This window comes from Loxodonta africana, chromosome 18, assembly GCF_030014295.1.
Source record: "Loxodonta africana isolate mLoxAfr1 chromosome 18, mLoxAfr1.hap2, whole genome shotgun sequence".
NCBI classification, from domain to species: domain Eukaryota; kingdom Metazoa; phylum Chordata; class Mammalia; order Proboscidea; family Elephantidae; genus Loxodonta; species Loxodonta africana.
The window spans coordinates 37,649,222-37,664,514 of NC_087359.1; the positions used below are offsets into that span (position 1 = coordinate 37,649,222).

At 50.5% G+C, this 15,293-nt stretch overlaps 2 protein-coding genes across 3 annotated transcripts; one reads left to right on the forward strand and one right to left on the reverse strand.

Moving 5' to 3' along the window:
* The first annotated feature begins 2,488 nt into the window (after nt 1–2,488).
* PNPO (pyridoxamine 5'-phosphate oxidase) lies at nt 2,489–9,345 on the forward strand. 2 transcript variants are annotated; one of them, XM_023553624.2, is made up of 7 exons: nt 2,489–2,586; nt 3,608–3,732; nt 4,701–4,800; nt 5,598–5,651; nt 6,142–6,270; nt 6,586–6,656; nt 6,890–9,345. In XM_023553624.2, the coding sequence occupies exons 2-7, from the start codon at nt 3,644–3,646 to the stop codon at nt 7,053–7,055; spliced, it is 609 nt and encodes a 202-aa protein (XP_023409392.1). In that variant the 5' UTR covers nt 2,489–2,586; nt 3,608–3,643; the 3' UTR covers nt 7,056–9,345. The 2 variants fall into 2 exon arrangements, with proteins under 2 accessions (XP_023409392.1, XP_010592673.1); XM_010594371.3 differs by having other exon boundaries at nt 2,504–2,644.
* Nucleotides 9,346–12,690: 3,345 nt separating this feature from the next.
* On the reverse strand, nt 12,691–13,049 carry PRR15L (proline rich 15 like). The gene has a single exon (XM_064270325.1). It carries the CDS (start codon nt 13,047–13,049, stop codon nt 12,747–12,749), a length of 303 nt encoding a protein of 100 aa, XP_064126395.1. The 3' UTR covers nt 12,691–12,746.
* Between the last annotated feature and the right edge of the window lie 2,244 nt (nt 13,050–15,293).

Genomic DNA, 15,293 nt, shown 5'->3' on the forward strand with positions numbered 1-15,293 from the left:
GTTTTCTGGGCTGTAATCTTTATGAAAGCAGATCGCTAGGCCTTTCTTCCATGGCCCCACTGGGTGAGTTTGAACCACCAACCTTTAGGTTAGCAGCTGATCACAAACCAGGGACTCTATGGTTCAATAATATCATGGGATAAAAAATTTTAGAATCTTTGTGCCTAAAAGTCTGGTCTTGGCTACCTGCGTGATAACTCTTCAGCAAGGCACACCAGGCCCCTGCCTACTTGTCCAGCCCATTTACTCACCACTTCGCACCAGTCGTATCACAACACTCAAAGTTTCCCAAATGCACTCAGCCTTTCCTCATGTTCTTCCCACCTCCTGGAATGCCTATTCTATTGTCCATCTAGCAAACACTTACTCAAGACAAGTCAAATGTCCACTCCTTTTACAAAGCCTTTTCTGCTTGACCCCAGAGACCACTTCCCTCCTTTTGCTCCCCTCTACCCTATAGAAACCCTGGTGTCATAGTGGTTAAGAGCTTTGACTGCTAACCAAAAGGTTGACAGTTTGAATTCACCAGACGCTCCTTGGAAACCCTATGGGGCACTTCTACTCTGTCCTGTAGGGTGACTGTGAGTTGGAATTCACTCAACAGCAAGGGGTTTTTACTCTATAAAAAAAATTTTCTACTAAAGTACCTGCAACTCTTTAGCTTACAGATAGGCCTCCCCTTATAGACTGCAATCCTCTTGTGGGCAGAAACTGCCATCTTCATCTGGTATTCTCAGACCTACCTCAGTGCCTGGTCCGTAAGAAGTCTTTAACAAATGTCTACCAAGTGAATAACTATCTACGCCATCATATGGAGCTCTTGCCTTTTCAGCAAACTTAGGCTCCTATTCAGATGACCGTAGTCTTGGTTCCCTAGAATCCAGGGTCCAGGGTAGCAGTAGTCCAGGAATGCTAAAAGAAGCTGCCCTATGGACAAAATAGTCTGAGTTGAAGAGTACTGATTCCTGCTTAAATGGGTGCAAGTGCAGAAATGGAGGTTGGGGGGACAGCAATGTTTGTATGTGGAAAAACACCCTCAACAAGAAAGTAAGTCCAATCAACTCTCTCTCATTCATGCAGATGGAGGCAAATGATGGCAGCACAAAAAGTTCCAACCAGTCGATAATCCATAGATCAATATCATTAAGCTTTGAAACCTATATAATTTCTTTGCAGCAAATTTGTCTTCCAGGTTCCATTTGGCTCAATCTTTGACCACATAACAGAGGATGATATGTATCTAATGTGGGGCTTTAAGAAGGTTAGCTACAATGCAGACACCTGGGCAGGGCAGGGCAGAAAGTTCCCCTTACCTGGCACAGTCCTGGGGTGCCTGCCTAGATGGCTCTTGCAGCTCCCCTTCCTGATGTTGGTGGAAACTGAGGCTATAGAGAAGGCCAAAACCCAAGGTCCAGCCAAGTCAAAGCTGGAATGTTCACTGTCAGGTTTCCCATCTCTCAGCCCTGCGTTCACAGCCTGGAAGTGGCTTTGTGCAGGCACCTGCTACCCTGTGCCCTCAGCTATTGCTGGCATTGATGGACTTTCCTAGACAGCTAGGAAAAGGGGGCAACTCAGCAAAGTCAAGGGAGACCTGCAGGAGGTGGGGCAGTGGCAACTTTTCCAGAACACTGGCTAGTGTCAGCTCCATGGCACTGTGAAAGGGGAAACAGGGAGCAAAGCATGCCCTGACCCCAGCTAGAAGGTGAGCCTGGAGAGAGGGCTCAGGGCTGGAGGAGGAAGATGGCTCCGGTCTGGGATGTCTAGACCTCAAATTTCCCTCTTCCCCCTTCCCACTCAGCTGTCTTCCTTCTCACCCGGGTCTTCCCAGATCCCAGAGTACCCATACCTGCCACCAACTAAACAGTACTCATTTAGTGTGCTCCACAAGTCTCTCCCACTTTCAAGCCCCAATTTCTTCTCCCAACCTTTCTCTGTGTCTCCCCATCGCCTTGCTTGGAGGATTGCCCCCTACTATATCCATTTCCTGGATTTCCTCTGCCAGCCCACCAGTCTCCTCTCCCAGGGAGTACTTCCAGCAGTAAATTAGCCTTCAGGCACTTACTATATGTCAGCCACTTAATACTGACCATTCGCCTCAAGCCTTCAGTGGCTCAGCCCCCGCGCCTGGCCTAGCCTTCTGCAGTCCCTATACCTTTAACAAACCTCCACGTGCGTGTTAACGGCGGCGACCGCATTTCCTTGTCTCTCTGCTCCCGCCCCCAGAGGCGCTGCCCATTGGCCGCTGGTTTCCTCTCTTCTCGCTCTAATTGGCCTCGCTCCCCAAAACTCCAACCAATGACCCCTCCGCGCCTGTCTCTCTCCTCTGATCCTGGCCTCTCATTGGCTCGAGGACTTAGGACCTGTTGTCTGGGTTTGGCAACTGGCAAATTCTTCCTTCCCAGATAGACGCTGGAGCTGAGACATTGGTTCCCAACCTAACCGAACCTGGCGCGGAGCGACGCTGGGTCACGTGGCTGGCGGCCCTCATGACGTGTGGGTTAGCGGGCGTCGCCGTGACGTTCGGGCGTCGCCGTGACGTTCGGGCGACGGGGCCGAGTGGCTGGGCTACCTCCGTCGCCTGTGCAGGTGTGGTGCTGTCATGGACCTGGGACCGATGCGCAAGAATTACCGCGGGGACCGAGAGGTGCGGTCATCGGGGCGGGGGCCTTAGAGGAGGTCCCAGAGTCATCTACCGGGATACGCGCAGTTTTGGAGGAACCTCACGGGGTTTCTGGGATCACCCCGTCGGGGCAAAGAGATTTGGGGGTCGCCCCGGTGGATCATGAGGGTTTAAAAAGCAGTGGTGAGGAGGTTCTGGGGAAACATGGATGCAGGTGGGCTCAGGAGGCAGCAGGACATAGTGGATAAGGGCACGAACTCTGGAGCCTGTCTGGGTTTGAACCTTGGTGTCACCTTGAACAATTTATTTAACTTCCCTGAGCCTCAGTTTCGTTATCTGTAAAATGGTACGTACCTCATAGGGTTGTTACGTACTTAGATATGTGTAAAGTGCTTTGAGCCGTGTTAAGCACTTTATAAATATTTGATAAATAAAATAAGTAGAATATGGGGGAGGGGGAATAACTTCTCTAGGAGGAGAGGAGAAAGCTCTTAGCTGTTACTGCCTTCAGGTCCTTCTGCAGACCACTTGGAGAAGTTCTTTTACACTTCCCTCCTCAAGACAGGAACCAAGAGAACTGTTTTGGGCTTAGAGCCCAGAACCAGGGTGACTAAATCTGACTAGGTTGTTAGTACCTCCTGAAATCCTTCTTAAAAATGCAGTTTTTCAATAAACCTCAAGCCTGCTGAATGAGAGTCTATGGGGGTGGAGCCCAGGAATCTCTTTTATTTTTTGAGGCTCCCCAGGTGATTCTGATAGACAGATAACCATGAGATGAAACCCTGATTCATCTCTCACTAGCTGTATGACCAGACATGTTATTGGATCTCTCTCTGCCTCAGTTACCTCACCTGTAAAATGGGGCTGTTTTTTTGTTATGAGGACTAAGTAAGTTAATATTTGAAAAGTGCTTACAACAGTGCCAGGTACTCAGCAAGTGCTATAAGTGTTTGTTAAATGAAATAAGAATAAAAATCTCCACCTCAGGCATTTGAGGAGGTTCACCTGACCTCCCTGGACCCCATGAAGCAGTTTGCTGCCTGGTTCCAGGAGGCCGTTCAGTGCCCTGACATAGGAGAAGCCAATGCCATGTGTCTGGCCACCTGCACCAGGTAGGTGTGCCCCAGGTCCTTCTGTGGGTGAGTGTAGATGAAGTAGGGAATTTATGAAGCTCTCAAGTTGATGAATGCCAACTTCATGGTGCCAGCTCAGTTGCTCACATGCTGTGTGACCTCAGACAAGCCACTTGTCCTCTCTGGGCCTCAGTGTTCTTACCTCTAAACTGAAGACGGTTGTTTTTAGGTTGTGGTTTTAGGTGTTTCAACTCAGCAACCCATGTGACAGAATAGAACTGCCCCATAAGGTTTTCTAGGCTGTAATCTTTATGGGAACAGATCGCCAGATCTTTTCTCTCACGGAGACACTGGGTGGGTTCAAACCGCCAACCTTTTGGTTAGTAGCCAAACATAACCGTTATGCACCCAGGGCACTAAATTCCATTTCAGTGCTTTGCTCATTTCTGCCCTTGATACTCCCCACCCCCCACACACCCCTGCCTCCGTCATCTACCCACCTACTCAATTCCCATCTGTCCTTCGAGATCTACTCCTGAGTCCTCTCCATGAAGCTCTCTCCCTCCCTTGAAACTTGACAGAGTGCCGCAGTGCGTGCCATGTAATTAATTCGTCAACCCCTTGAGACATCTCAGGCATTAGCCTCTTTTGTGCCTGCCTCACGAAAGGGTAAGGCCTTTGCAGACAGGGAACTTATACTATATCCCTGGGTGATCCCAGAGGTTTGCATAGAGGACCTGATGTGACTACACCTTCCCTGATCAAAAACTGTGAGCTGATTGCATTATTGTTGCTCCCTGCCCTTAGGGACCCAGGAAGTAGTGGCATACTTGTACCTTTAGGACAATTTCCCAGGGACAAGTGGGGTGGGTAGAGCTGACTGAAAGCCTGAGTGCCCAGACAGTGCAAAATAAGCAGGATATAGCTGTAGGGGATGCTCAGACATCCTGTCCAGGGTGAAAGCAGTAGTGAGAGCATTGAAATAGTGCTTTGCTCTGTACCTCTAGGGATGGAAAGCCCTCTGCCCGCATGCTGCTGCTGAAGGGTTTTGGCAAGGATGGCTTCCACTTCTTCACCAACTATGAGAGTCGAAAAGGAAAAGAGCTGGTAAATCCTTGCCAAGGTCTGCATGGTCCGGTCCTTGCCTCCTCAACAGCCACCCATCCTCTCGACCCCCATTTGCTTCCAGTGCTTCAGACTCCTTCCTTCCCGCCTCAGGGCCTTTGCACTTGCTGTTCTCTTTGCCATAAATGAATTCTCTTTCTAATCATTCCTACCCTCCTCCTCTTTTATCTGTTTACCTTATTAACTCCTTGATTCCTACACTGAATCAGTCCCTCATGCTGTTTGCTGTCCATTGTAACTTGTAACTTTCTGTTTTCATGGTTTGTAACTGTACATTTATTTATGTGATTATGGTTCATGTTTGTCCCCCCTGGTAAAAAGTAAGCCCTGTAGGTGCAGAGGCTGCACGGGTCTTATCTCTGCTGTATCCTTAACATGTATCCTGATATCGGGCACAGAGTTGGCCCTTAGTATGCATTCAGTGACTGAATCCAAAATTAGAAGCCCTCCCAGAGGCCATGCCAGCCAAACAGGTGTTCCTCAGGACTCATATACCCAAGGGTGAGAGAAATGGCAAAGCCTCACTTTGGAGCCAGGCTGGCTTGAGTTTTAAACCCAGCTCTACCACTTGCTCTGTGAACTTGGGCACGTTATATACTCTCTCTGAGCCTGTCTCCACATCTGTAAAAGTAGGCCTGCTCTGAGGGTTTAAATGAGATGCTACAGTAAATGAACCTGCTGTGGGCCTGCACCCTGCAGATTCCTACCTTCTGCCCTGCATGCCAGAGTTGTCTTCCTCCTGTCCTGATAACTGTCTATGGCTTCTCTTCCATTTCCAGGACTCTAATCCCTTTGCTTCCCTTGTCTTCTACTGGGAGCCTCTTAACCGTCAGGTGAGTGAGTGCTTTCCTGGACAGCCTGGGGTGGGCTGGGTAAGGAGGGGCCTGAGTTTATGGATGAGCCCAGTGAGGGGTCCCAGGATGGGCAAGCATCTTGCCTAGGCCTGGGGCACTTGGCCTGTCAGAACACCAGTTAAGCATTTGCAGTTGATGCCGACTCCTGCGGCCCCATGTGTGTCAGGGTAGAACTGTGCTCGGTAGGGTTTTCGATGGCTGATTTTTTGGAAGTAGGTTGCCAGGCCTTTTTTCCAAGGCATCTCTAGATAAACTCAAACCTCCAAACTTTGTGTTAGCAGCTGAGCACATTAACTGTTTGCATCACCCAGGGACTCCCTGCCTCCCAGAAGCAGCTCTCAGTCACTGGTCTGGGTGGAGCCAGGAGGAGAAGGGCAGTTGATAAGAAGAACAGAGAGGCATGGGGCATGTGTTGGCAGGGAGGGCAGGCGACACTGAACCCCATCTAGCTAGGATCATCCCTGAGCAGGTGCGAGTGGAGGGACCTGTGAAAAAGCTGCCCGAGGAGGAGGCCGAGCGCTACTTCCACTCCCGCCCCAAGAGCAGCCAGATTGGGGCTGTGGTCAGCCACCAGAGCTCTGTGATCCCCGATAGGGAGGTAAGTGGGGCTCATCCACAGTCCTCCAGGGGCGGGGGGCTAGGGCCTTGGCTCCTCCCCCAGTGACTGCTGGAGGCCTGTCTCTCCAGCAAAGAGAAAAGTATGATCTCCCTGGGGGAGGTGGGGTAGAGAAATAAGCTTCCATTACTGTCTGACCTCCCGTTGGACTGTGTGCTCCAGGAGGCCAGTCGGTCTTGCTCACCTATGTCCCCAGCTCCTGGTCAACACCTGGCCCAGGGCACATGCTCAGTAAGTGGTCATTCAATGGCTCATTGACTGGAGCTGGCCCTTCCCCCGTCTCCTCCTCCTGGTTAGTATCTGAGAAAGAAGAATGAGGAACTAGAGCGGCTCTACCAGGAACAAGAGGTGCCTAAGCCAAAGTACTGGTGAGTGATGCCTTGGGATCATCTGGAAAGGACCACCAGGACCGCCCCCCACCCCCCACACCCACCCAATTTGCTTGAAGCTGCCCTGTCCAAGGAATTACAAATCAGTCCCCCACTGCAACCCTGGTCAAAGGCATTCCAGCAACTTCCCTCAAGGGGCCCTGGGGTGGAAGGGGGAGAGTGACCTGACTAGAAAAATCCTCAGAGACTGAAACCTCTATTCTTCCTTATAGGGGTGGCTACGTCCTGTGCCCGCAGGTGATGGAGTTCTGGCAAGGCCAAACCAACCGCCTGCACGACAGGATTGTCTTCCGGCGACTACCGGCAGGAGATTGCCCTTTGGGATCCATGACCCACCGTGGGGAGGAGGATTGGCTGTATGAGAGACTTGCACCTTAACTCCGGAGTCTGCCTGCACGGCTGGAACTGGGGCAAGGTGCTACAAGACAGTGTGGGATGGGGAGCCAGCCACCTCTAAAGTCAACCCATTTCCCTCCCCACCTTTGTATTAGGGCTCTCCAGAGTTTGTCCTCCCAGTTCTCTCAATTACCTGGCCAGTAGAGTGTAACAGTGGCATAGAAAATCACAAATGGGCAATAATCCCATAATTAGTTTTCTTCACCTTGATGAGGATTTATTCTAATAGCTCCCTCTTGGGGTAACAGGTGGTATGATTCGCTTCTCTGGTAACACCTGGTGGGCCCCCAGCAGCCCTGCCTGTTACCATGTGATGGGTCATACTAGCCAGAGCTGATTGGTTCCAGTGTAGGCACCTGAGCCAATCTCACCAGTCAGATTTTCTTGTCAACAATTTGAAATTTGGAATGGAGAGGCCCAGAGGACAGGAGTCTTCATAGTCAATCCATTGACGGCAGCCAAGAAGCAACAGGTCTCTGGTTGTAGCTGTTGGGATTCCCCCAAGATGCCCTAGCCCCCTGCTTCCCAGGTCTGGGCTGTACAGTTTCTCCTTCTGCCTCACAGCGCCACACTATCCCTCATATTCGGTTTTTGGCTTAAGAAAGCTGGAATTGATTTCTGTTGCTTGCAGCTAAAAGCCTTAACTAATACATTGACTGATAGGATATTTTAGTGGCATGTGCCCTATGATTACTGCCTTCCATTATTTGAAGCACAGATTAATTTTTTAATCCAGAGGCTCCATGAATGGGAGTTGCAGGGAAGCTGGTTTCATCTCAATATGGGGGCAGATTTTAAACAATCAGAGTGCCCAAGAGGGAGTGGGCTGCTTGTTAGGTGATAAGTTTCTTGTAACTAGGAGTATGCAATCCCAGTTAGCAATTGGTAGCAGGGATTCATGTGCTGGGTGCTCTGCAGGCTGAGAAGATTTTAATCAATCTTCATTTTTCCTGTTTGTTTATAAAATCTGTATATATGTGGGTTTGTTTTTTTTTTTTGACACATACATACATCATTTTCCTGTTGTTAGATGCTGTCGAGTCAATTCCGACTTGCAGTGACCCCATGTGGCAGAGTAGAACTGCCTCATAGGGTCTTCTAGGCTGTAATCTTTATGGAAGCAGATTGCCAGGTCTTTCTCCTGTGGAGCAGCTGGTGGGCTCAAACCCCTGACTTTTCGGTTAGCAGCTGAGTGCTTAACCGTTGCGCCACCAGGGCTCCTTTTCCTAGCATAAAATTAAATTATTGTAGAAATTATGCCTTTCAGACTACTCACAACCCCCCTTCCCCCACTCCCCACTTCTACCCATGCTGACCACCTAGACCTGTGGTTTTCAACCACAATGGACTCACCTGGGGAGCCTTAAAAGTCCTGCTGCCTGGTTCCCCCCTTCAGAGATGTTTTAACTAGCCTGGTCTACCGCATGGGTGCATTCCAGACTAGAATCCCCAAGGAGTTCTTGTGGAGCCAAGATTGAGACCCGTGGTCTAGATCCTTGCTAGTCACAGTGTGGGCCATGGGCCAACAGCACCAGCATTCCCCAGAACCAGTTAGAGGTGTAGACCCTCGGGCTCACCCCAGACTCCCTGAACTCTGTTCTCCATTTCCACAAGGCCCCCAGGTGACCGTCTGCACTGGCCTCAGCCTCTAGACAACAACCTCCCCCATCACAGCCTGTGAGTCTTTAATAACCTGGGCTGAGGCCTCTGCTGAAATGTATTTGCTTTCCTTGAGCACACACCTGGTGACCAGGGACAGCCTGGAGGAGAGGTGTGCTGCTGTGGAGAGGAGCCAGGCTGGCAAATGTTTGCTGTGACTAAGCCGGGATCAGAGAACTGACTAGTATTTGCACTTTTTGGCAGTGAACTTGCTACTCTGTCAACTGTACTTCATTTGACTGTAATGGGCGTGGGGTTTAGCATCTCTTACTGACTGGGTTCCTCCAAGGGCAGCCTCTCCTGTGTTGATCCCCCCTAAACCTGAGTGCAGGGAGGCACAACATTAACCTCGTGGCCACCTTCAGGAGAGGGTGCCAGGATGCCCTTCACTGCCTTGTCCTTTGTGTCCTTGTGCCATAAGTTTTAGGAGTCCATGTATGCGTGTGTGTGCGGCGCGCACACGCTTGGAGACGTTCAGCACCCTACCTGTGTTCTTGGGGGCTGTGTATCCCCCCCAGCTTTGATCCTGGTCTCAGCTGCACCTTTCAGATTTTCCAGCAAATAGTCAATCCCGAATATGTAATAAAAGCCTGTCAACTGTGCGTGATTTTAACACTGAGCCTGTCCTGGTCTTGCCCGAAGGAGGGGAATTGGGGAATGTGAGTCTCCTCCCACTTCCCCTTTCCTCCTGGGGAAGGTTGGGCCTCCAGCAGGGGGAGCTAGCCGCCCAGGATTGGTCCCTTCTGGGCCACAAAGGCCAGTTCTGGCGGCAGCCTGCTCCCCCCTCCCCCCACCTTGGGCCGCGTCCCAGTGAAACTGTGGTCGATAACCTGTAGCCTCTCCCAGCTCATGCACATATTTGCACTCTCAGTTCCTCCTCCTCCTGAAATCCTGCAGCTGCCTCACTCTGACTCCTCAGGCAGCCAGCCCTCCTTTGGCTTTTAGTAGCCTCCCCCCTCCGCTGCCCTCAGCTTAGGGATTTAAGTGGAGTTTCCCTTGGAGATTTCTGTGGAGATCACTTTGGGGCTGTTGAGGGGCCATGGACCCTGTCACCTAAGAGGAGCAATGGTGTCCGTGATATCACAGGGACAGGTGGCAATGCTGGTGGCCCCGGGCCTATCCTCTTTCCCCACCTCCCAGTGCCAGAGAACCACAAGGTGGGTTGAAGTTGGAGGTTCCCACAGGCTGGAGTCTCAGGACACCCAGCCCTGAAGCTGGTTGGCTTTTCCCATTGGTTCCAGAATCTACACAGCGCCCTCCAGTGGCCCAGACATTGCCCTCATTCCCACCTCCCCTTCTGCAAGAGACCACTGTGTTCCTTTGTTCTGAGCTTCAGTTTCCCTTCCCCTGAGCAGACAAAAATCAAGAGTGAGAAGGGACTGTGTGGTATAGTGGTTACCTGTGCAGATCAGCTCTGGCTTCAGTCACAGCTGTCACTGTGAGCACCTGACCTGGGGCAAGTGACTTAACCTTCCTGAGCCTCAGCTAACTTTCCTGGGAAATAGGGATAATGGTAACACCTGTCTCAGGGGTGGTGCAGGGATTAAAAGAGGAACCTTATGAACTGCTTGCCACAGGGCTTGGCCTACGTAAGTGCTCTCTAGATGTTAACTGTTAACGTAGGCCAGGGCTGTGGGGAAAGCCTGAGCTCCAAGGATTGGTAATGTAGGTCCCTAGGAAGTTCCAGGTGGTGGGGAAGGATGAGGGAAGAGGCCTTGGGGAAGGCAGCAGACCTAATCCTGCCTTCCCTCCCTTCCCCTCCTGGTCTCCCTAACTCATCCTCAGAGTTCCCCTTGGCCTGGGTGACACTACCTAACAAAGACCCCTTGTATAGTTCTGTTTGTTTTGGTAATTTCTGAGCAACAGCTCTCTGGGGTGGGGTGGGGTGGCCCAGCAGCATGCAAAGAGCTGACCTGGAAGCTACAGGACCACATTGCTTAGCTGGCCACCTTGGTCTCTCCCTGTTCCTGTCACAAACTCCTGAGATTTGGACAATTTTTTTCCAATTGTAGCTGCTGTGGATTAAGAAAAAACTGGACCTTGGAAGAAAGGCCTGGCAATTTACTTCTGAAAACCAGCCAATGAAAAGTCCTGTGGATCACAACTGTCTGATCTGCAGCCGATCATGGGGATAATGCAGAAATGGGCAGCATTTGGTTCCATAGTGCATGGGGTCGCCCTGAGTCAGGGGCTGACTTGACAGCAGCTGATGACATCGTAGAGAAAGCTCTCTTCTTAAACTGAAGCTATGGGGTATGCTGGAGTGTCTTAATAAAGGAAGGAGAAAGGAAATCTATATTTAACTGAGCACTTATGTTTGGGCCAGTGGCTTATTACTGACGCCTCCTTGTGAAGTAGGTATTATTGCAGCCCCCTTTTAAGGGAGACCTGGTGGCACAGTGGTTAAAGTGTTTGGCTGCTAACGAAAAGGTCGGCAGTTCAAACCTAAAAGTTACTCTGTGGGAAAAAGATGTGGCAGCCTCTTCTGTAAATATTTATAGCCATGGAAACTCTAGGGGCAGTGCCACTCCGTCCTTTAGGGTTCCTATGAGTCGGAATCGACTCAAGGTAGGAGAGGGTTTAAGGAAGAATCCAAGACTCAGAGGAAATTTTTAAAAAATATTCTCAAGATCGCTCAGGTACTAAGGAGTGGAATGAGAACATGAATCCTAATCCCAAGCCAAACTTTGAGGTCAGTCACCAAAGGCCTGCCCCACTCTTTTGGGCCCCCTGCTCGCCTCTCTGTGGCAAGAAGGAAGTGACCACTGAAGTGTGACTAGCTCTTTGCTCTCCCTCAGCTCAGCCCCGGGATGCTAAGGCTGGCTTGAGGGGGAACCAGGGACTCAGTTCCTACATTCTCACACCCTTCCTGGTGCCTGCAAGGAAGAGTTTCAGCACAAAGTTCCACGTTTACATGAAGGGAGATAAAGACATGAAAACCAGTCACCTCGGTAAATGCAGGACAAGAGCACACACGTTCCCTGCTTTTGTAGCATTGTTTATTACAAAGACCTATGATGAATTTTTTAAACAAAATTCACAGCTCCAGGACTCGTCTCTGGTGCTGATCTGTCTTAAATACTAGTAGGGGTCCAAGAGGCGAAAACGGGCAGCTTTTAGCTCTCCTGCTGCCTCCCCCGTTAGGACCCTTGGTCCAGTGGGACCTCCCTTTGAGGGCAGGTAGCTTGGCACCTGCATAAGTGGTGGCCAAAGCAGGAATTCATAGAGTCAACTAATCTGGCCTTCTGTGGCCCCATAGAGTGCCAGGGTCATCTTCCCCCTCCACACCTGGCAGCAAAGTTCCAGGAAGTTTACCACTTGTGTTGGGAGGTGAGCTCAAGTTCAGTGTCTCAGTCTCCGCCTCTGGTTCCAAGGAAACCAACTCCCCATCACGTGGCTTCTGGAAAATGTGCTCTCCTCAGAGTCGTTCCAAGGTGGAGAAAGACACTCACATTTGACCCTGGGCCTGGGGGGCGGGTGTAGGGGTCGGGGGTCTGTCTGGCCTTCTCTCTCAGTTCTTTGACATGCCACCTGCCCGCTGGCACCACCGGGGCTTTGTGGCAGACTGTCTTTCCAGGGTGGAAGTTTCTATCCTTGAACCGGAGTGCCTTCTGTATGTGACTGGAGGAGAATGGGAGGACTTTGAGGTCCCCAGGGCCTTAAATAAAGCTGGATACATAAATATAAACCTAAAGCCAGACATTTTCTCACCAGTGGCCATCATTTGGAAACCCTGGTGGTGTAGTGGTTAAGTGCTACGGCTGCTAACCAAAGGGTCAGCAGTTCGAATCCACCAGGCGCTCCTTGGAAACTCTATGGGGCAGTTCCACTCTGTCCTGTAGGGTCGCTATGAGTCGGAATCGACTCGACAGCACTGGGTTTGGTTTTGGGTTGGCCATCAATTACATTACCCCACGGTGTCCGCTGTGGCCAAAGAGACCAGCGTGGCCTGCTCTGGTCCCTGACCCTGCTGATGTCAGGGAGCGAGGGCACTAGCATCCTCCGCGGTCCCCTTCACTGTCCTTCGTCCTCCCTGTCATCAAAGAGGTCAGGGTTCTCTGCCAGGGTGGCGCGAACTTTTTTCTTCTCCTTGAACCGGCCTGAGTTGGAGACTTTGACATGCTTGCCTTTTGTGCTCTTGTCCACAATCTTCTCAAGGCGGGTGTTAAAGTCGCTGGTGGGGCTGCCGCCCTCGGGCCTTGGGGGCTCCGTGCCCCCGTCCGTTTGGGCATAGGTGTCTGGGATCGCATACAGCACCTTGGGAGTGGATTTCTTTTTTCGGAGGAAGGTCAGCTTCCACCAACCAACTTCAGTCATGGCGATCCCCGATCCGAAGATAGGGCTTTCTGCTGGAGCAGGGTGGGGGAGAGATGGAGGTCAGTGAGGAGAAGGGGGTGGGTGCCCAGGGCCCAACACTCTCTGGACTCCTAATCATGGGTGATTTTAATAGCTTGGACCTGAAAGACTTGAAGATAGGGCCAAATGAACCAAGGATTCAGGTAGGTGGTGTGATGTGATGCTTTTGGAGAGTATAAGAGAGAAGAGCCTGGTGAGGGGTCAGCCAAAACCAACATAGGCAAGGAAGTCAGTGGAGCCAGACAGAGGGGACAGGGTGACAATCACACAGCGCTGCCAGGCAGGCTTGAAGGAAGCTTTAAGATCATTGATTCCAGGCCCCTCAGAGTAGTGCAAATAGTTTACGCTCAACTACTAACCTAAAGGCTAATGGTTTGAACCCTCCCCAGCAGTGCCTTGGAAGAAAGGCCTGGTGATCTGCTCCAAGAAAACTCTATGGAGCACAGTTCTACTGTGTAATACACAGGACATCATGGGTCAACTGACTTGACTGCCATGGGTTTGGTTTGGTTTTCAGGGTCACAGGAAAGGGAAGAGCTTGCTTGAGTCACTCAGTATCCAGACATTTAACACCTTCCCATGCTTTTCCCACTCCATGCCAGGCCCTGCTGCCAGGAGATGGGCAGATGGACAACTGGTATCAGACGGACTGAAATGCTCTTCACATTTTGCTTGGAATTCATTACAAAATCAAACAGAATTTGTAATAATCTGAGTAATTCAGGCTTCCCACTGGTGACCAACAGGCTAAAGAAGCTGCTGACCTTTGTCCAAGGGGGAAGAACCTTGGGGTGGCAGTGAGCAAGAAGTCTTGGGACTGTTCTAGCCTCCTGACCTCTGGCCGGTTACTTCTCTGGGCCTCAGTTTCATCATCTGTCCCTTCCAGCCCTTTCGCTCTGACGTTAATCCCTGCCACAGAGGTAGACATGCTTTGCAAAGTAAAACTTATGCTAATATTAATAATTACTAAAGGATGGCTCTCTTTCCCCACCCAGCTTCCATGAGAACAGAAACTTGAAAGAGTTTGGAAGGAGATTTGGTGTCAAGAGGTACATGTGAGATATGGCCATCACAGGTTGTACCTGCACACAGGCTCCTCATAGACATGGGATGTGGGGGCTGAGATCCAGGCTTCTCCACTCACAAGCTGTGTGCCCTTCCACAGAGAAGCCTTCCCCAGGGACCTCACCTTTTGCTAATTTGCACAAAGGAACTGTATGAGTTAGTGGGGTTCTAGGTTATGAAGATGCCTGGACATCATTAGTACCTGAGGCATGTAGGATGGGAGAAGGGGATAATAGACTAGAGGAATTAAGATCAGTGAAAGAACAGGCAGAGTGATGAGAAATATAGTCATCGCTGGGCCTGGAGAGGCTGGTGGTCTGGCTCTTAGGACTCCTGAATGTGGGCTGAGAAACCTCCTGAAGATACAGTAGTCCTCATTGTTAACTGCTATGGAGTCAGCCCCCACTCATGGTGACCCATGCACAACAGGCTAAGACCACTGTGATCCACTGGGTCTGCACTGGCTGATTTTTGGAAGTAGATCCACAGGACTTTCTTCCTACTCTTAGCTTGGACACTCCATTAAAACCTGTTCAGCATCATAGCAACATGCAAGCCTCTACTGACAAATGAGTGGTGGCTGTGCTTGAGGTGCATTGGCTGGAAATCAAACTGAGGTCTCCTGCATACGAGGCAAGAACTCTACCACTGAACCACCACTGCCCCCACAGTAGCCATAGAATAGACCAGAAAGCTAGCTGATCAGCTGACTTCATTTTAAAAACTGATTGCCTTATCTAAAATACAGCTATTGGTCTCTACTTGTCTGTAGCTAAAGAGAAAGAAGGAAACCAAAGACTCAGAGAAGAAACTAGTCTGCAGAACCAACAGTCTACATGAACAGTGACATCACCTACCTTGAGACCTGAAGAACTAGATGGTGCCCAGCTACCACTACTGATGGTTCCAACCAGGTTCTCAATAGATGGTGCTGGATAGAATGGAAGAAATATGTAGAACAAAACTCAAAATCCTAAAAAAAGGCTTACTGGATCGGTAGAGACTAGATGAACACCTGAGACTATTGCCCTGAGATACTCTTTAAACTTAGAACTCAAACCACTCCCAGAGGTCATCTTTCAGCCAAGTGACAGATTGGCCCATAAAATAAATCCTGTCACCTATGAGTACTGTGCTCCT